General features: G+C 33.8%; 1 protein-coding gene across 1 annotated transcript in view; it reads left to right on the plus strand.

Annotated features, from left to right (window-relative positions):
- The window catches only part of LRBA (LPS responsive beige-like anchor protein), a 732,049-nt gene that overhangs the window by 399,607 nt on the left and 310,099 nt on the right, over positions 1-22,343 (plus strand). The window contains exon 38 of the mRNA XM_030878183.2: positions 14,957-15,081. Within this exon, the coding sequence (XP_030734043.1) occupies positions 14,957-15,081 (125 nt within the window). The remainder of the gene's footprint in view (positions 1-14,956; positions 15,082-22,343) is intronic.

The raw sequence follows: 22,343 nt of genomic DNA on the forward strand, positions 1-22,343 counted from the left end.
CTTTTTACCATTTCCATTGCTTCCTCTTGTTCCTAGACATAACCAGCTTCTGGATTGTTACAGAAGTCTACAAACTGGACTTCCTATTTCTACAATCATCCTCCCATGTATACCAATGCTCTTGCAGCAGCCAGAGTGATCACCTTAAAACATGGTAGATCATGTATCTTCTCTGCCTAAAATATTCTAATGTTCTCCTCATCCTCAAAGTAACTGTTTGATCTCTACTTATACTGAGACTCTTCATCAATTCAAAATGGCCTCCTTGCAATTCATTGTCTTAATTGTGTTTACCTCAGAGCCTTTGGATTTAGTGTTGTCCTTGCCTGAAATTTTCTTCCATATGCATAACTGGTGCTTTCACCTCCTTCAGGTCTTTGTTCAAGTGTTACTTTCTCTTGAAATCCTTCCCTAATCACCCTGTTTAAGATATAAACTTGTCCCCTGCTCCCTCCTTGGTATTTTCTATTCCTCTTTCATGTTTCATTTTTCCTATGACACTTACTGTCCTCTGTGGCAGATATGGCTAGCTGATCATCATGGTTTCATGCTGTCTTCCACGTGTAGGTTTTTGCTGGGAAATGGCTACCCGGCCAGTGACTCCATTTCCCATGTGGAATCATATGATTTGGTAAGACCCTGGAATGTGAGTAGAGGATGTGTATGTCATTTCTGGGCTGGGTTGATGTAGCATCTACTGGACCATTCCTATGCTCTTTACCCATTTCTTCTCTTAGCTTCAGGACTTTGATGTGTACTTTAGTTCTAGGCCTCTTTTACTCCATATAACATTAATTAGCTTTTTACATCATATGTTTTGGAACCCATTTTATTTTGAACAAACTGCTTATATCCTTGAAATTTTCTTTTATGTATTATTCATTTATTACCTACACTGTATTTCAGAGAACTTTAGGCAAATTTCAATAACATATTAATAGGCTAAATCAGAAAAATAGGAAATTTAAAAATTAATGCTGAAGATCCTCATCTTGTTTAAATTATTTCAATAATATACTTGTATCCTTATTTCAGATATTTTTTCCCTCTAATCTAATTTTTATATATTTCCAGAGTTATTGTCCTGCAGTCACAATAGCCACTTAAAACTCATTCAGTATTTCCCCATTGCTGCAGGATAAAACCCAAACTCCTTAGTGTGACATGGCTGGTGTCAGAAGCTAACCTAGCTGGGAGAGATTGTTGAGCTAAAAGGTGTCAGGGTAGCTGATTAAAGTGACAAACCAAAATGAAAGAGTTAAGCCTTTAATTACTTAACTGCAGTGGAATAAGCAAGAGTTTAAAACTGCAGGACTCCCCTTGTTCCATTTTCCTCCTGGAATATTGAACCAGGGGACAGTCAGATGAATCAGCGTGGATTGGTTTAGATTAGTGTAGAAATGGGGGTGATCTCACGGTTGAGGGAGCCCTGAACAAAAGACTCCAGCAGTTTTATGGACTCTGAGTTTTGGAAGGAGGCAAAGGGGAAGGGCTCAAGTGGACTGAGTGAGAGTAGGGAAAAGTGTCTTCAGGATTTCCCCTTTCTCCTCTAGTAAGAAGGCCTCATCAAAGGCACCTGAAGAGGACCAGCGCCAAAGCTTCAGATAAGAAACCTAGGGATGAAGGTGCAGAGTCTAGGAACGCAAGCATGTAAAGAGCATGACTGGCCAGTGGAGTCTGAGTCCCTGTCTGTAACTTTGTTCAGAGACTGTAGTGCACTGGCTATACACCAAGTCTTGTCTGAGGGGAAGGGCAGCTTTCCCCAAAGATGCCTGGCAGGTTAAAGTCTTTGTAATTGTCTGTGGTTAGGCCTGAAAAAAAAAAAAAATTCACACATAGTCCAGGAGTTGGAATCCTCAGATGATTCTCCATGATCTGGCTTCAGCCTATTTCTGTAGCCTCTTCTTTGGCCACTTCTTGCCTTATACCCTCCAAAAGTTCTGGAAACACTTAACTTTGGCATATATCCAATTATTTCTTTCTTATTTGGCTTTGCTAATGCTATTCCTTCAGGAAGAATGCTTTTCCTTTTCTTATTCTCCTGCTTAGCATCTGTTAACTCTTAGACTCAATTTGCATGTTATGGCCTTCCAAGTAGCCTTCTATTACTTTGAATACTGCCCCTCCATTGTGTTTTCAAGGAATGTTTTGAATATATTAAAATTTTCTCTTCATATATCTGTTTCTTCCTTTGGACAGTGATGTCCTTGAGGATAATGACTCTATCACCAAATGACTCTTTAAATCTCCAGTACCTGACACAGATCCTTGTGCATCATTGGTGCTCAGTAACTGTTTGTTGATTAAGTAGGTGAGTGAATGAGTGAAATATAAACTCATTAGTTTTTCATCCCTACTCCTTTACAGTATGGCCAGGCCCCAACCTTCCTTTTATACCTCATTTCCTACTGGGACCAACCAAATAAGATTGCTTAATTTTCTGACCTCTATCTATACTTTTGCTTATGCTCTCCTAAAAGCCTACAGTGCCATCTTCTTCCTTGTATATCAGTTGAAACTTGACTCCTTCTTAAGGATCTTTCTCAAAAATCTCTTGCTCCTTAAAGCATTTCCTGATCCCTTTAAAACATATGTGATCACTTATTCCTTTTTCTGAATTTCCAAAGCTCTGGATTTTTACTTTTCTTATGGCGTGGATCTTATGCCATATAATTCTTTGTTTGCTTATTTTATCCCATTTATTAGATTGTAAGTACCTTGAGATTAGAGACTCAGTTTTCCTCATATGAGTATCCCTTATAGCACCTCAACCAGTGCTTTCCAAATAGTAGTAGACATTCAAAAAAATATTTGTAAATGAATATAATTAAGCCAAAGCAGAACCGGTTATTAAAAGCCAGAAATAAAATGAGTTGCAGTAAAGACAGAGGGGAAAATAAATCACTTCCGAATGTGAATAATTGCTTCAAAATTGAAAGTAATAGAAAGTTTCTAGGAGATGACAGCAACTATTGAAAGAACTGGCTTCCAACTGTCTCAAAAACCTGGAAGTGTAACATAATAAGCCCATTCTCCCCTGTGGATAAGGAGCACATACTTTTTGTTTTGCTAATTTATCTAACTTGCAAAGCACAGTATATATATTTTTTCTTTTATGCTAGTTAAAATCAGTTGTTTGCTTTTACCAGTATTTCCCTGAGAGTTTTGGATTAAAGGCAGGAAGTGTTGGATTATGCTGGGTTGCTGATGCATTTCAGCCTTTAAATTATTTATTTAAAGATATCAGTGTCGGGCTTCCCTGGTGGCGCAGTGGTTGAGAGTCCTCCTGCCGATGCAGGTGATGCGGGTTCGTACCCCGGTCCGGGAAGATCCCACATGCCGCCGAGCGGCTGGGCCTGTGAGCCATGGCTGCTGAGCCTGCGTGTCCGGAGCCTGTGCTCCTCAACAGGAGTGGCCACAATAGTGAGAGGCCTGCGTACTGCCAAAAAAAAAAAAAAAAAAAAAAAATTTAGGTCCCACTCTAACCTGTCATTTTATAAAAGGGATGTTAAAACTCATACCAGTACAATAAACTGTCATAATGAATATATTTATGGGACTAGTATGAATATCTTACCCAAAATAGCACCGAAGTAGCATTACCAAAATTTGGTAATGGAGTCACAGATGTGAGGTCTAGCTATGTTTCTTGGTAGCTAAATTACTTGACTTCTGAGTCTCAATTCTGCACCTGTTAATTTGGGATTATATTTCTAATTTATAGGGTTGTTTTGAGAATTAAATGAGATCACATGTAAAATACTTAGTAGAGTGCCTGATACGTTACTGGCAATCACTAAATTTTAGTTCCCATCCCCTTTCCAGGAGCATAATGTAATATGTTTCTCAAGAGAGTGAGGTCCTATCTTCCTGAGGCTTCAGATTGTTCTCTGTGTGCACATTGTCCAGCCCTGTGACTACTTACTACCATGATCCTGAAGCTTGAAGACTGAAGACAGTCTCCAAATACAGCTTAAGCCTCCATTCTTTCATTTTAGGCATGTTTTAATACAAATTGAAAATTCATAACAGCATCAAATAGAAGGACTAGATACATTGATTAAACATAATATTGATTAATTGGGAAGCCAAATTATCAATATCAGTGACTTGGAAAGCAAGGTGAATTTGGTTTCCCAATTAATCAATGTATAATAAAGCTTACATTTAATTTTTTATTTTATTGAGGTCCAGAAAGATCATGCATTTATCATCCTTACCCATCCCAGACATTGTCACCATTTTCTTACTCATTTTCCTTTACCTTCCTTATTTTGGCCTGGCAACCAAATTAGTGCTAAATCTTGAGTGAATTTAGCCAAGTGCTCTTTTTACTCCTGCTGTTAGGTTGCGGAGTATAGGTGGGGGTGGGAAGGATCACGGCTGTACAGATTAATGCCACTATAGACGAATGGTTTCCCATCTCTGCTAGACCTTCATAACTACTTAAGTCATCCTTAACCTCTCCTATAGTCAGCTTTCTTTCATATTTCCCAGGACAACTTTTCTGAATTTTACCCCTCTATTCTATTCTTTAATCGAAACCTACTATTTAATAACAGAAATAGAAATACTCAGACCAAAATCAGGCCTTCAGTTTTTCTTCTCTTTAACTCTAAACTTATTTGTTAAAATGCAGAGCCTTACAGCTTTCCATCTTGCCACAGAGAAGCAAGTGACTTTGTTTACTTCCAAAGTAATCATGCTCTTTGCACAGGATCTTACCTCTTCTCTCTTTCTAAAATTTGTTCCTCCCCTCCTCCCCCATGCTATCTTCACCCTTTAGACTTTGTTTTTTCCACCTGCACATATGCTTAAGTCTGTTCTTTACCCTCTTTAAATTACCATCATATCTCCCACATTCCTTTCATTGCCCCAAATTTTTAAAACAAGGTATTAACTGTCTCCACCAAAGCATGAGTTCATTACTGTCTAGTTTTCTTTCACAATGGTAATCAAGTGGCTAATGGCATCACCAGTAATCTTTATATCTGTTAAATGGTTTCAAAGGCAAGAAAACCTGACTCTAACCGAAGTGAATTTCCTCACTTAAACTGTGAAGAAGTGTATTATCATTCAGAATAAGCAGTGTGGGTATGTAAAGGTGTTGGGGCAGGTCCTCAGCTCCATTTTTCTATAGTTCTTTCAGTGTTGTGTCCCTGGATGTGTAAACTTTACCCCAGTCTGGCTTCTTTATGGTTGTATTATAGCTGCCAGCAGCTGAGTCTAATATTTCCTTGTTCCAGTCAATCAGGAGAAAGGCAAAATTACTATCCCAACTACTGAATAGAAGTTTTGCATTTCAGATTGGTGAAAAAATGATTGCCAGGAAATTTAAGCAATATTTGGCTTAAAGCTAGATTCTGGAACCAATCACTGGAAGAATGACAGAATTATCGTAATTGGCTTAGGTCAGCTTTCTATAAGTCATTGAACCATGTAAGAAGTGATAGATATTACAATGTTACAAAATTGTAATTCTTAGGAAAGAGTAATTAGGAAAATTGCAATTCTAAGGAAAAGGGAGAAGATTGACTATTAGATGAGTAACTGAGTACATAAATTTTGTAATCATAAAACCCAGAGATCCCCCTAAATGGAAACACTTCAAATGTCCATGAACTGATGAACGGATAAACAAAATGCGACCCTTGAGCTTGAGGGGGTTAGGAGCTCTGACACCACTCTCCCTCAAGTTGAAAACCCGTGTACAGTCATCCCTTGCTATTCATAGGGCTTGGTTCCAGGACCTGTGCTGGATACCAGAATCCAAAGACGCTCAAGTCCCATAGTCCACTTCCACATCACTGGGTCCGCATCCACGGATTCAACCAACCGCGAAATTGTTTAGCGATGTATTTATTGAAAAAAGTCAGCATACAAGTGACTCATGTAGTCTCAACCTGTGTTGTCAAGGGTCATTTGTATATCAATACAGTGAAATATTTTTCAGCAATAAAAAGGAATGAAGTACTGTTACATGCTACAACATGGACAGACTTCAAAAACATTACGTGAAGTGAAAGAAGCCAGTCAGAAAACTCTACATACTGTATGATTCCATTTATGTAAAATATCCAGAATAGGTAAATCTGTAGAAGCTAGTCATTGCCAGGGGCTGTAAAAGGGCTTTTAATCTTTTTTTTTTTTTTTGAATCACGTTTGAAGTCACTGGTGATATCACTTTAAGCACTGTTTTATCAAAGTAAATGGCATCTAGAAGTATCCAAACACTTAATTTCATTATTAACTGAAAATAATGCCTTATATTTACATAGCATTTTTCTGTTGTTAAAGCAATTCCATAGACTTCATTTCATTTGATTCCTCACAACAGCCCTGTTGTAACTGAACAAATTACAATTATTTTTATTAAAGCAATGGAGGCCCAAAGATGATAAATGATTTATGTAGGTCATAGATCTAGTACATGGTACAGCTAAGGTGATTATCTTTACTTTAAAAGAAACGAAGCCAAAATATTTTTATATCATACCCAGAAATTTTAAAGACTAGTGGTTTTTAATATAAATTACTTTGAAACTTTAGCTGCTGTATATTTTATACTGTGAATTAGTTATAAATTTGATTTTAAAGAATTTCCCTTAAAAGATAAATTAGACTCAGTTCTTTGGTATTGGAGATAGAGATATTGGAAATGTTAAAGAAAAAATGCATTCTCATAGTCTTTAGGCTCTCCAGAAAGTTCCAAGACTAATAAAAATGCCTTTAATCAGTCACTTACAATTTGACTGGTTTTAAGACTGGTCCAAACTTCAGAAGCTCCAGGCCAAAGCAAACACATTCACCTACCTTCTAACCTGTATACTGTGAAATCCTGTACATATCCATTCCCAAGGAAGGGGGAATGTGGGCTGACTGGGAGTGGGTATGGGATTTCTTTGGGGGGAAATAAACATTTTAAAATTAGATTATGGTGATGGTTGCACAACTCTGTACATATGTTAAAAACCATTGAGCTGTACACTTAAACAGGTGAACTTTATGGTATATAAATTATATATCATAAAACTGTTTAAAACACAAAAATAATCAAAAGCTTCTCTCCATTCTTCATCCTTCTGGACATTTTTATGCAGAATTAAATATTGCTGGCCACTCACTGCTTTGAAGAGTCTTTGCTTCTTTGTCTTTTTTGGCAACATTCTATTTTGGTTCTTCTACTGTCTTATTGATTGTGAGAAGCAATTACTTCCTTCCCTATTTATTTCTTTCCTCTTTTGCAATTTTTTAAATATTGGAATTTCCCATATTTCATTTTACTTTTTCCTGTCCTTTCAATATAGTTTTCTATGGATCTAGCACAATACCTAGCTAATAGTAAAAACTCAATAAATTTTTGTTCAACAAATAGCTGAATCCATTGACTTACAAGGTTAATCAATCTCCCAATTTTATATCTCTAGCCCAGGCTGCTTTTCTGAGTTCCCAAGTTATATTGCTTATTTATTAGACATACCTACCTAGACATTATTAGGTAACCATGACATTGTTATTCTCCCCAACCATGTCTACTTAACCTGCATCATTTCCGTTATATAGCATCTTTTCCCCTCATTGCCCTGTTTTGTCACAAACCTCAATTGTATTCTCATTATCTCCTCTTTTCCTCACCTCCCATGTTGAATGTCTCATCAAATCTTATCTGTTCCACTTCAAATATGTCTCTGAAATCTTAGCCTCTACACTCCATCCCCACTGCCTTATTTTATATTGCTGCCATGTAACATACAAGGCTGATCATCAATAATCCTGTATTAAGAAAGTTTGGTTGTCCCTCTGTTGACTATAAGATCTAAAGGGAACTACTTTAGTTAACTATGCAGTGACTTTTGAAATCTTGATTCTAAACCTGTGTTTCCTACCTTAGCTTTTGCCACTCTGAGGCTGCCTTGAAATGATCTTTCTTACCCAAACTCCCTTACATAGAAGTGCCTTTTTAGGTTTCCATACCTTTGCTATTTCTTCTGCTTGTAATGCCTTTTCCATTTTGCCCAGCAGACTCCTGTTTATCATTTAAGTTTCTTTTAAAAAGTCATCTCATTCATTCTTTAATTGATTATTTATGAAGTTCCTGCTTTGTTTCAGTTACTGTGCTTCTTGGTCAGTGAGTTACATAGACACAAACTCTTGTCCTCATGGAACTTACAAAATAGATCCTCATTGAAAGCTTAATGAAATCTTCAATCCTCCCAGGCAGGGTTAATTAGGACTTTCATCATAGCTATAAGAGTATCCAAAGGAGTTTCTAGAGGAAGTGGCATGTGAAAAGCTCACTGGCTTTGAAGTCCATAGACTCTTATTATTTACTACTGATGGATAAGACTTAGTTTCTTCATCTTTAAAATGAAAATATCAGTATTAAATCACGGCAGGGTTGTTGTGAGGCGTGGTGATCATGTGTATAAAAGAGCATGATGTCTAGCACACAGTAGCCTAATGCAGTAAATGCTGTCTACTTTAAAGTTGTATTATTATGGATGTTTGATAATTTTCTTATCCTGATTATAATATAAAACAAATTCTAGGCTGAACCTAGCATAGTTTATTTGTATGTACCAAGATCTGGTACATAGTTGGCATTCAACTGATGTTTGGTGAATTATTTTTCAAATTAGATTTTTGGGGAAGGTAGAACAGTTTTGTGCAAATGGAGTGGCTACTGAGATGAGTTTTAGGGCTTCCTGAATCCAACAATATCATTTATTTTAATTTTTTTTTCAGTTTTCTATTGTTAGAGTTTTAACTGGTAGTACAATTAACACTAGATTTTTATTTTCTCGTAACTTACTCCTGGTAAAAATGCTAAGTAAATAAATAAATGGTTAACAGGCTAACAACAGCTAGGAAAACCTTGGGATTATTTCTTGAATAATTGACTTTGTTGCAAAATTATATTTTTTTTAAATATCCAAAGTAATAACTAATTGAATGAAGATGGGTCGCTAGTTATCTCTAAAAGCAAATAGAGAAATACACCGAATAGTACCACTGCAGAAGTTCATAACTACATAAAATGTAATTTTATATCATTAAATAATATATATGATGCTCTTACTGACTCAGTGTAATATAAACTCTCTATGTCAGGCCTCAATAAAGAAAGGATTCTGCTTTGGAAGATGTCCCATCTGCTGGGTTCCATACAACTGAAGGATCTTTTTCCTTTTTTTTTCTTTTTTTTCATTAAGACAGCACAGTTCATAGATCACCTGCATTTGATTTATAGTTGGTACTTGGTAAACAGAGGTTTTAGTTAATATTCTTTCTGTCTATCTGCATGAAGGCACAATAGATTTCAGTTTGTGAGATAAAGCATTCTTTTATATTGTACGATACCCGATAGTACCTGCACATTATTTCACCAAGATTTATGCAAAAAGTGAAACCCTTCTAGAACTTAAGCACTTTTATCTTCTAGCTGACAGTGCACTGAAAATATTTACTGTACTTCTTTTAGAGGTTACCATTTATTTAAGTTGTAGCTAATGTCTAGCATTAATTTTTAATCTAAAACTATAGAAACAGAAGGTAGCCAGATATAGGAGTTAGAAAAACAGGTAGTATACAAATTTAAGAACAAAATATGAATACTAAAATTTTCTAGGATTTAGAACTTTTTTCTGGCCATAAGAATTTATTACTGACTTCTCTTAAGGTCATCAAGATTTATCAGGTATTGTCACAAGAAAATAGGAAAACTGGAAAATAGGAAATTTTTCTAATATACTTGAATTGTGACTAGCAGTTCTTTTATTGATGTAGATCCAAGTTACATTAAAATAACACTAAATCCAGAGGGATGACAAGCATGCATATATCTGACTAATTTGAATAATGTGTCAATACATTTAGATTATGTAATAATTAGAATATTTGTATAGCTACTCATTTCAGTAATTAACATTGTTCTACTTTAATAGAGTGATAGTAAAACATAATATACCTTGATAAAGTAATATGAATTTAACGACTTCAGTGAAATAAATGTCAATATTTCTCTTTTGTTCTCAATTATTTTATTCTGCATATTAAATTTTGCCTGTTTTTTGACAACCATACCTATTTGTGGTCTGAACACCTTTTCCTACATCAGGGAAATACGAACTGTGTGACTGCTACTGATAACATCTGAAGAGCCTTGTTCTGTTCCCTATTCTGAAGATTAGATTTAGCTCGAGGAGAGAAACAAGGAGCCTGAGCAAAGAAAGGAGAGGGGAGAAGATAAGGTGTTCTCAGAGCACCGTATCATTCTCATAGGGTGCTTATGCAGCAGTGCAAAATGAGCATTGCACAACTCCAGGAGTGCCATTTACACAAATTTTGATGTGGATAGTGCTCCTTCTAGTTGTGCAGTTTAATGCTATATAATAGAGCTCCGCTGTGTTACACATTTTTTTGAATTCTTATTATTTATTTTCACATCTGTCTTCTCCCGAGATCAGAGACAATATCTTAATAATCCTTGTATCCCTAGCTGCTGACTCAAGGTAGAGTCAATCATGATTAGAAAGTATTTTAGGAGTCTAGTTCAATATCCATCCATTCAGCACTGTTAATAGGCTGATTAGATTGCCATACTTTCTCTGAGCAAAACTGAACTTTAAGAAGTCTTATAATTTACATGTGGAAAATAATATAATATTTGAACCATTCAACTGTTAGGGGAAAATGTGGATCATCCCTTACTTACTGATTCTCTGTTTTAATATTTCTTCCTTTTCCAACTGATTGTCTTTTGGCTCTTTCTTATTCATTTGTTTTACTAGATCAAATCACTGACCAGAGTGGGCCCAGGAGGAGAACAAATAGCCTATCTGTTGATGCTTGAGTTGTGTTTCCTTCTAAGATTTATTTCAACAATCTATCTGATTTTGTTCTTGTAGAACAGAAAGACATATTCTGTAAATAAAAATGGCATTGTTTTATATTATTTTATGTAGATTATAGCAATATGTTAAAGTTTTATGTGTACAAACACATAAATGTGAAGGTTTTTTAAAAAGTGGATAATTAGATGATTTATGCTTAGACTTTGAAATAGACAATTAGACCTATATTGTCATTTTAATCTTAGACTTTGAAATTAGGCCAAAGAAAGGGAGAGAAATAATTAGAAAGAAAAGTTAGAGCATTTAATTTCAGTGACATCCTCAGCTTTTCAAAGACAAATATATTCTTGTTAGTCAAAGGTTTTAGTACTTGGAACTTGTATACTAAAAGGGGACCTAACTACTAGACCTTTTATAGAGAAGGCTTTATTTCCAGATCTAACAGAGCCTAGGCTTACATCCTGAATTTGAAAAGTGTGGGGGATCTTAGTTTTAATTATTAGTAGAAATGGATATAGATGAAGTTTGTGAATGTGGCATCATGTAGTACTAATGTAATTTTTTTGATAGATACAGATATATAGAGGTATAGGTATATAGTGGTCTAGATATATATTTCTAAGGTCTCAGAATAAGTGATTTCTCATCTTATCCATGCATGTGTTCAGTCAAGAGTCTGTTTCTGAATACATGGAGTCTTTTAAATTTTTCTAGCCATACCATGGTGATAACTCCAAAAATATATAATAACTTATTTAGTTAATTCATAAACTTAAGAGAAGAGTGTTGGATTGATTTCAAAAATTTTCCAATTTCGTATCCTTTATCCCCTAGAAGGGGCTTTTGGAGAGGGGGTGGCAGTATTTCCTAAATAAGAGTGAAATCTTTATGTGAATAATCAAAACTTACAGTAAGTTGATGATTGAAACCTACACATTCTCCTTTCCAATACTGTTCACAAATTGTGACTCATTTTCTTGGTGATAGAGCTTTATACTGAGACTGTATGTTGTTGGAAGGAGCAGAGTTGGGAGAAAAGAGTGAATTTTTAGGTCCTAGTCTCTTTCTATGTAAATGACTTTAAACATGCTAGTAATTACCTTCATCTGAAAAAAATGAGTATGCCTTTTTTTTCAAAGAACATATATTACTCTAACCATAAGAAATTGGATGATAAATGCTATTTTTTTCAAATGAGGTTAATAACTCTTCCATTTTGAGAAAATTCCTTGAAGGTTTGTATTCTACATCACCTGGAGAGACTTTTAAAAGTGTATTGAAATTGTTGTTTTCTCTAGTTGATTTTTGTAATCCGTTCTAGATCTATGATCTGAAATGAGTGATTTTGCTTTGTCTTGAGACTATTTTAAGTTGTTGTAACAGGAGGTAGACTACTTGTCATGAGAAGATAGTCTGAGATGTAGTTTCAGTGGGGGTGTAAAGATTATCATGGTGAGAAGATAGTCTGAGATGTAGTTTCAGGGGGGGGTGTAAAGATTATCATGATGATGTATAGATTATTTTATTTGGGTGGTATCTTTTTAATATTTTGGTTAGAACATTTAAATTTGAAGACAGAAGTACATAATTAAGGTAAGTAAAACTTACCTCAAAATTTTTTCTACTTTGTGAATAATTTCTCAGTTTCTAATGTATCAGTACTTTTGTTTCAGCCAAATGTCACCATTGTGGCCATTATTTATTAGTGTCAAAGAGCACAAAAATAAATATTATAGTTCTGTTTCCTCCTAATTTTGATTATTATCCTCATAGATATTGCCTTTGAGTTTCTGGCACATTTGTGACTGATTTTATAATTCCTCTGGTTTTTCTACTGTATGACAAAAATTATTATATACATTCTTTAATAACCATCAGATTTGACTTCACTCTCGAGCATTAGACTAGAATCTATTGTTACCTAATTTAGTAATAATTTTATAATGGCAGCTTAACATCTCTTATAATTTTAGTTGTTATCAAGAAGAATGACATCACTTAATTTGACTCAGAATTCAGAAGGATGGATGAATGAAAAATTAATAATTTACCACCTTTGCATAATACTGAAGCATAGAATATTAGAAGGATTGATGGCAGAAAAGGTTAACAAATTTTAGCAGCTTTCATTAGCTTTACACCATCATATGTTTGTGGTGCTGACTGAAATAGGCTTTGTAGGAGATCTCAGTCTAGGGAACTAATTACTTGTGCCGATTGCCGCACTGATGAATAGACCTTCATTGTATCATTCCCCTGAAGACGAGGAGCAGCCTGTGATTCACGACTGCATCCTGGCTGATATTTGATAATAATTTTAACAGATAAATGTAGGTAGGCAGAATGATGAAGTGCCTATCCAAGCTTCATGACTATCAAAGCCATACACATAGCCATCTGTGTACCGCCTTTTCCCCACTCACCTAAGGAGAATTTTATATTATTAATTGAGTTCAAACAACTGTTTTCTTTTGCTTATATGTATCTTCTGTATGTATTTCTTATTTAATTTAAATGAAATCATAATACTAGTTTTCATTTAAAATGTGGACAGCAAAATAACAAAGAAGAATAAAAGAGCTTTTTAATTTTTCTTTTCGAGAACTGCAATTCTTATACTTTTTTGTATGCCATTTAGATTACTTTATATTTCTTCCTCTTTATGCATGATCAAAATCAACAAAGGAGATCTTTGCTGTTCCCTTGTCTCCCAGCATTCTCAGAAAAGAGCATAAGATTCCTATTGTTTTTTAAAAAATATCTTCTTTAAATAATGCACTATTTGTTATCTATGCTTTTATTAATCTGAGATCATTTTTAATCACTGAAGTACTTATTTACAAATCTATTTTGAATTTTTAAAGGTAGCATCTTTAAAACATCAAAATATGGGTAACTTTTATGTAGGTATTTTGGGACTATCAATTGGTCAAGGCTACTAATTTGTCAAAGCTGACAGGTAACATTTTATTAACTCATGAAATACAAGTGAGATTTTATTTTGCATTAGTCATTTTTTGCAGAAGTTTTGATTTTGAATTTTTAAATTTTATTATTGAAACTTAGAGGTTTTCATATTGTGTACCTTTAGTGAATAAATACATTCTGCGGAGATTTTTTTAAGGAAAATATTTTACAACATGCTAGATCACGATTAGTTAATAGGAGAGAAAGTTGACATTTATATATTGCCATGTAAAAGATCTACATAATTGGGGAAAATATAGTAGAACTTGAATTGTGTGAACCCTTTAAAAAATACATTTCTAAAAGTATGCTTTTGATATAGCAATTATTGCACATCATATAGCATGTAGTTTTTAATTAAATATAAAAACAGACTACATAAAACAGAAATCCAATCTGATTTGCGTGAATATAGATTGCTGTTTCACTCTATAGGAATGGTTTATTTAAAAACAGTAAATGGAAAAGAAATGCATTTTCTTGTGTTGTTCTAAGCCTCAGGGGCTAAATGTAATGAATATTTTAAGAGATTATTTTAATTAAATTCCTGCACATCTAAACAGAGTAATATTTTATTATCACATGCATAACCATGTAACTGAGATATTCATTAAAGTTAACACTTTCTGGACCAAGAATTCACGGTATGATTTACTGACCTTGTGCAAAAAGGCACAAATTAGGAAGAAAAATGAAGGGGGACAGACTTTGATTAATATAGGTAATGCTATACCATATTTATAATAGCCTTTTCCCTATTCTGGTTTATAAATGCAGCCACAGAGAAAGGTGCCCTGCTGAGGCTGAAATGAGGCTGAAATCAGAGCACATGCCACTAGAGTGTGGGGAAACTGATCACACTGTCAGCAATTCATTTCAAAATGATGTATTTAGTGCTCATTTCACCTTCCAAGAAAAAGGAAAAGGAGTTCCTTAGACTGGAAGGTGATATTGTTATTTTCAAGGACATACCTAAGTTAAAGATTGCAGAAAGGGGAGTGTGAGGTGGAGGGAGAATTAAGAGGAATGGGAGGAAAAAAAAGGCAGAGCAAACAAGGAGAGCTTTATGCAGAAATTCAGTGCTACCACGCTGTTTGATAATTGCTAACATATGTGGCTTCTCTGTTTCATTGTAGTCGTCCTCGTGAGTTCTGGCGCCTCGACTACTGGGAAGATGACTTGCGGCGCCGGCGACGATTTGTGCGTAACCCTCTAGGATCGACACATCCTGAAGCGACACTAAAAACAGCCGTGGAACATGGTCAGTGTATAAACCACTCCTTGCCAATAGCAGCAGGTACAGTACTTGGTAATGAAGAGCGTAACTTCATTACTACAAGGTACTGTAAAATGGTCCAGTGCCACATTTCACAGTTATTCACCCCAGAAACAGAAGTTCAATTTTTTATAGTTAGTGTAGGGTCCTATTAAATTATGGTGTCAAATGTATTTATTTATTATGTTACACATGCAAAACTTACTTAACATAGACCCTTTGTTTCAGAGTAGGAAGATAAAATATTTCTCCTTTTAAGTGACACATTCAGCTTTGAGTAAATTAATCCAGGATGCCTGTCTTAAATCCATGAATATCAGAAAGACAGCATTTACAAACCAAATACGTTTCTAGGTTCTGTTGTGTGTATATGGTTTTCCCTCAACCATGGTATTTTAGCATGAGATGATGAAGCGGGAGAGCTGGTAATAAATGTCCAAGTGCTTAGATACTTTCTGAGCCTTGATTTGTAGATGGTTGTGATAGACGCCTCCTGGAAAAAGAGAATAGACATTATTTTCATATGTTCCTGTTCTGCATCATTTTGTTATCAGAGCTTAACAAAACATTTTCCCTTTTTTGATATAATGCATAGCACTATGATTCAGTTTAGGTAGAAGCCTGATGAGCAAATTGGAAAAACTGAAAAAGTCCTTTGGATTTGGTAATATACTCTCTTTGATCATAGGGTTTCACATAATGTTTTATAATTTTTGAAAGCCAATTAAGATTTATTGATTATGGGGGAAAATGTACCTCTCCATATTAAATTGTTTTTGATTTTATAAAATAAATATTGGTTAGTTTTAGTAAGATGAGAAATAGTTTTAATTTCCCTTTTTCAGGGTATTAGTTTAACATGCAGCAGCTTATGGTTAAATGATAGTATGTAGTGTACAAAGTAGATGTTTCAGGAAGGATATTAAGAATTTAGATTACAAGTCTGTGATCTTAGGTTTGGCCTCAGTCAGGCAGCTTAACCTCTTGCACTCAGCCTTAAAGAGCCATTTCTGGAAGAAAATGTCCACAATATGTCATCAGATATAACACCAAATGTGACATCAGTCCTTTAAAATAAATGATCATACAGAGAATAGTCAATAACAAAGTGATCTAAAAGCAATAATAGTTGCAGGGCCCTGCATCTTCAACTACAGGAGGTGGAGAAGGAGAAATAAGATGTAGAATTAATTGGGCCACTTTTCCTTTAAGGTTCAAGTACTTTTTACGTGGTGCTATACATTTCAGAGTTATATATCTATTTTTATTTTTCTTTCATTTTGTTTTTGTTTTTTAGGCTTTGGTTAATGACCCTTACATTGAAAAAACTTAGCCTTTTCATATTTTATTCTTTTCAGTCAAAAAGATGTTACCATATGCACTTAAAATTTAATAAGTATCTTTCTGTCTTATTAACTGTCATTTAACATTGAGTTGTGAGTTCTGAAGTCTATGAATGACAATACAAATATTTTTATGAAAAACTTTCCTTTTATAGCTGGAGAGGGGGACCTGGTTTCTAAAATTGCATATAGGCAAATTGTTAGTCCTTTATCCTGAAAGAAATAGCAGTAACTGAATTTAAAATTTGTTGTATAGATTTAATACAGAGCTTATTAAAATCATTTCAATCAAAAATAGTACATTTAACTTTGGGAAATTATAGGATTTTTCATAATGAATAAATTTTAATTTTGTTGTTGAACTTTACCTTTTAAAATAACATTATCATGTCAACTGTTTTAATGCTAAGAGTCTGATTTTTAAAAAAGATATTTATTAGCAATGCTTACTGTCATTGAATGCTTAAAATCCTGTATAGGAGCAGATTTCACTGTAATTACTCTAAATAGTAATTGAAAGTTTAACGTAATATTAATGATATCTATGTTTTATTATGTACTTTTAAATTAAGAGAGAGAAGTAAAGTTTAGCATTTTATGTAATTCCATTCTATTTGGTAATATTTTATGCTAGTTTCATAATGATTAATATTTAAAGTACTCTGAAAGATTAAGAATATAAATTTAAATCTGAAATATATTTTTAAAAACTAACTAAATGTGTAGTAGATGCTTCCAATTAAGGGGATATGTTATATTTAATATAACATTTTTTGAAAAAAGGTAAAAGCTCTAACTAATCATATTTTATATACTTTTAATGTTAAATAATAAAGAACTATTAGTTTTGGAACTCAGCACACAGATTGTAGTGTGGTATTTGATGTCGGCGTAATTTATGCTAATACATTAGGTAGGTGAAGAGCTTAATTTTTTAATGTTTTATTAATTAGAGTATCTTGTAGTTGACTTTTAATTTTGTGTTAATTGTGAAACTTTTTTTATCCTAACTTAACTACAATAAGGAAGCTAATAAAAATAAATATATTAAGAATCAAGAATGCAAAACAAAACAGTTAATGTGATCAAAAAGCATGTGAAATCATAGAATTTATCATGGATGAATACTATGCTTCAATGTTGAATTTGAATAATTAAAATAGATATTACTGAGGATAGTATGTCAGTTTCATACTATTTTATGACTTCTCACTTTTATTTGTAATTGATTTACAAACAGGACAGGAGACAGGACATTTTGAAAACGCAGAACCTTAAAACATCACAAACTATATTTTTATTATCAAAGGAGGACATCTAAATAGAAATACTGTTGGAGATTAGTTATGTATTTTAGTAGTACAAGCCATCTATTTTATAGATTGATTTGATTTGAAGGAAAGCCTCTGGTGTAAGGGTGGCAGAGTAAATACCTGAAGAGTGATGTTCTCTGTTCAGGCGATCAATACCAGCCCCATGACTCTACTTCTGGCTACCTTCTAGTTAAAAACAAATTTTTTAATTCTGACAATTTAATTGCCCTTCCCAAGTTCACATTAACTTGCTTGGGGAAAAGAGCTTCAGGTAATTTTTCAAAGAGAGACCCTCCAAAGTGGTTATTTATAAAAGTCATTTTGTAATGGGAGAATTCTTTGTAGAAACTGAGTCATATTTTTAAATTAAAATTAATACTTCCTCTTATGATTAAATATACTTTATGGAAATTAGCAGCAGGAAGCAGAGGTGCGTATGTGATTCTTGAGGGCATTTTCTCCAATTTTATAGTTTTAAAATTTAGTAGAAATCAGCTGTAATGATTTGTAACATTCTCCTAATGCACAGAGACCAGTTTGTCAGTTATTTATTATCAGAGCATCTTAGATCTGAAAAGAACCTAAGGCTAAAGTCTAGTCTAACTTTATTCTTTACAGATAAGGAAACTGAGGAAACAAAAGTCCAACATAATTCTTGGTAGATATAGAGCTAAATCCCAAGTTAACTGATGACTAGTCAGATTTTCTTATCATTGTGCTATGCTGTCTTCTAAAATTCATTGTTAAATATAATGGGAATTTTATATTCAAATTAAAGCCATGTAAAAAATGTTTTAAATGGTGAAAAGATTGATTTTAATTCAAACGCTAAAGCAGTTTAGCACTAGAATCCTATTGAATTTAAGACATTTTTATTTTGTAGAGAATGTGCGTGCAAATAGAAGTATATGAGTATTTAACATAGTTTTAAAAGTATCTTGCAATCACATGGAATGATACAAGTAACTCATTTGATTTTCTAGGAATGACAGACCATGTAAAGATCCTAAATCATGTCATTCTCTCATATCTTCAGTAATGCCAGATACTACTGCTTCCTTCTTAGGATCAAATACACTAGGTTCTTTATCTAAAACTTTTGAGAAATCCATGGTCATTAGGAGATGAACTTGGCTTGTTCTCCTAATTATCCTTTGTAGTTTCACTAATTTTTCTAGAGTAAATTTTCTTGACCTTGGAAATTGCATAAACTATAAAGGGAAATAAGTTGAGGACAATAGTTGTATATAAGGTATTCTTTATGTGTCGTGTTCAGAATAAGCAGTTATGGTATGTACTGCACATCACACTAAGTGTACACTCATTTTATGTACAGTTGAGGTCACTTTGTTATCCCAGTAGTTATCTTTTTTTTTTAATTAACAAAGTGGCTAATTCTTAATGTATCAATTTTTTTTTACTATAATACGGGCTATTGATAATTCCAGTTCACTTGCACAGTGGACTTCTAAAAAGGGATTTATATATCATAGGTAGAACAGTTTTCTGTTTTAATTTTACTTACCTAGTCTGTGTTGCATAGATAAATCAACTCCTGCCCAGAGCTAGCTCTAAAGAACTTGAACTTTACATATTGAGGACCAGCTTTTCTCTGAGCCCTCTCATTGCTCTTAGCCTCAGTGAATCACAAGTTACGTTTCAAAGAAAACATTTTTTACAGATTTCTCCAATTTTATATAACAGTTGCAGTTTGGTTATTAAGTTAGGCTAAATATTAAATCCGAATAATATATGAGATTAGTGAAGGCAATTTGTTGATAGTGATATGAAAAATTTAAGCAGTTATCATGTTTGGTAATAATTTCATTAACCAGAAAAGATCTGAATCAAGCTTTAAAATTGAACCAAAAAGTATATTTTGACTTCATCCAATTAACTTTTATACAAGTGTAGGATATATTCACAGAAAATATTAAAATAATTGATTCTTGTTTTAATGGTTGATTGAGTATAAGACAAACAAAATTTAAAAATACGCTTTTCCCAGCACATATAAATATGATAATTATCTTTTATTTTATGCTTGGGACAGTTTTGTTCTAATTTTGAAAAAAAAAGTTCTTTAGCAGAAAGCTATTAGACCACTGAGAATTGAACACCAGCGCATGTGGTGTGTATTAGAGTACTGTTGGTAATTTTACTGCTGCTAACTTAAAATCCTCAAGGGGGAGTTAATTACAGGAAAACCATTCTAAATATCAGTAAGCTGCATATTTTCCATGACAAGAGCTTTTTCAGTTGAGGTTGAACAATTCCAGAATCTGAGCTTGTAAAAATAAGTAAATAAATAAATAAAAGTGGTGTTTGTATGCATACAGTAGACCTATAGTACTTAAAATTTTTTTCATAAAATTTTAATTCAAAAGCTATTGTGTTTTAATTTGTTGTCAGCATGATGAGAACATATTTAAAATTTAAAAATTTCAGTTGGAAGGGATAAATTATTTTTAGTGGTCATTGAAATGAATGTAATTTATTTACTGAGCTATTTTAAACCATTGTGTATTGCCACTGACTATTCTTACTGTCATTTTTTGTAAATGTTTTCAGATTAAAGAGTGTTTTCCTTCTTTTTTTCTTTCAAATAAGCTTGGTGTACTTCAGGACATGTATGGCAATAATCAGAGAATGTAATGATCGAGCTGTTGAATTTAGTTTTTTCTGATGTGTTTGGCCTATGCTCATCAAATTTAGGTTTGGAAATGAATATGTTTTTATTCTGTACTTATTTATTATAATCCTGACTTAAGCTTTTTAAAATGCATTATGAGAAACGTAAGAATTAGTAACTAACCAGTAAATTACATATACATTCATATTTGTATATTGGTTATTTTCACTTTCTATGGCATAGTGGTTAGAAGCCCAGATGCTGGTGCCACGCTGACTGGATTTGAATCCTGACTCTACTTATCACCAGCTATGTTGCCTTGAGCAAGTTATATAACCTCTCTGAGCCTGTTTGCTTATGTGTAAAGGAGAATTTAGCAGAGGGTATATGAGAATTGAGTTAAATGTGTAAAGTGCTTTGAATACTTTGGCACATGATAGGTGTATTTAATATTAGCATTATTATTATTTCTGCTTTGATGAAGGAATTATAAACCCAGGAAATGAGGATGTAGCATACTGATTTTGTACTAAAATCTGACTGGCAACTGTTAATTTATTATAATTTACGTTATAACAAACTATAGAAGATGGTGATTTCTCTCGTGTTTCTCAGTGACCAATTTATTTTTAGTAAAATTGATAGTAAATTGAAAAAGATCTTGTTTGGGCTAAGAGCAATGTTTGTGATTTCAAGGTAAGGAAATATAAATGCTTGAAATATAAACAATGATATAAAAACTCATACTCCTATTTTCCTAAAAATTAGTGTTTTTTGGGTATATTTCTTTATAGCATTTAAGAAAATGCAGCCATTTCAATTAGATACTTTTAGTTCTTTTCAAATATTTATTGAGACCTTCATATGTGTGCAGCATACTATGCTGTATGTGGGTATGAAGGAAAATAAGATTTTATTCATCCATAGAGAGTATTCAAAGCTAAATATAGAAAGCCTCTTCCTGTGACTTCCTTATTTATTAGAAAGCTTCTATGTTCTTTTAAGTAGTGCCATAACTATTAGATATAAATGATATACATGGTGAACTTACAATAAATATGGTAAAAATAAACTTTTACCTTTAACATTATCAAATAACCATACCTATTAAACTCAGAGAAGCTTTGATTTGTCTAGTTAACTAGGTAAGATACATGTAGTTTAACTATTTAGAATAAATTATATAGATAAATATTAGTCATGTTACTGCAAACTGAGTGCTTTATCCTTTCTGGGTTTGGGGCCTTATGCCTAGGCTGATACTGCAGTGGAGCAAAAAGCCTAGCCATCTTATTTCTATATCAATAGCTGTTGCCTGGTGGATCAGGTGCTTTACCTCTGGAATTTCCCTAGCTGGAGACTGGGAATGTCAGTAGTGTAATGAGGATTCTAAATTTCCCTTATGTGACACTATGCGCTTTTAAAACTTCCAGTCCAGAAGTTAATATCTGCTTTTATGTATTTCTTAAGGAGAAAGCTGCTCAAAGCAATGGGAGTCACCTTGGAGGGATATGGGGTTTTGACGTCAGAATTTGGAGTCTCAGTGTTGACTCCTTTCAGCTGCTCCCCTGCTCCTCTTTCTGGTTCCGTTGGTGGCTGTAGGTGCTCCGCAGAGCTGCTTCTTTACTCTCTATATTTGCTGTACCCTTTCCCTCCTTCCTTCCCTTCAGCTGCCTTGTCACAGTGCCTTTGAGTCTGGCGCTGCTGCTCTCCACAGGCTGCTCCAGTTCAGGCGGTGTGAGGCTCTTTGCCCAGATGCCTCTCATCCCAGGCTTTCTGTTATGTTTGCCCCCGGGGTGTCTTAGCCCTTTAGTTTAAACACATGGAGGAGGTGGTGTTTGAGCCTCCACTTAGTTTCCACACTGCCTTGCTCTTGGAGATTTGTATAAGGGCTGGAGTAGGGCTGTGGGTGGGGTGAAATGTGGGCAAGGTTAGCGTGAAGGAAAGAGGGAGGATGGA

Source organism: Globicephala melas, chromosome 5 (assembly GCF_963455315.2).
Source record: "Globicephala melas chromosome 5, mGloMel1.2, whole genome shotgun sequence".
Lineage (NCBI taxonomy): Eukaryota > Metazoa > Chordata > Mammalia > Artiodactyla > Delphinidae > Globicephala > Globicephala melas.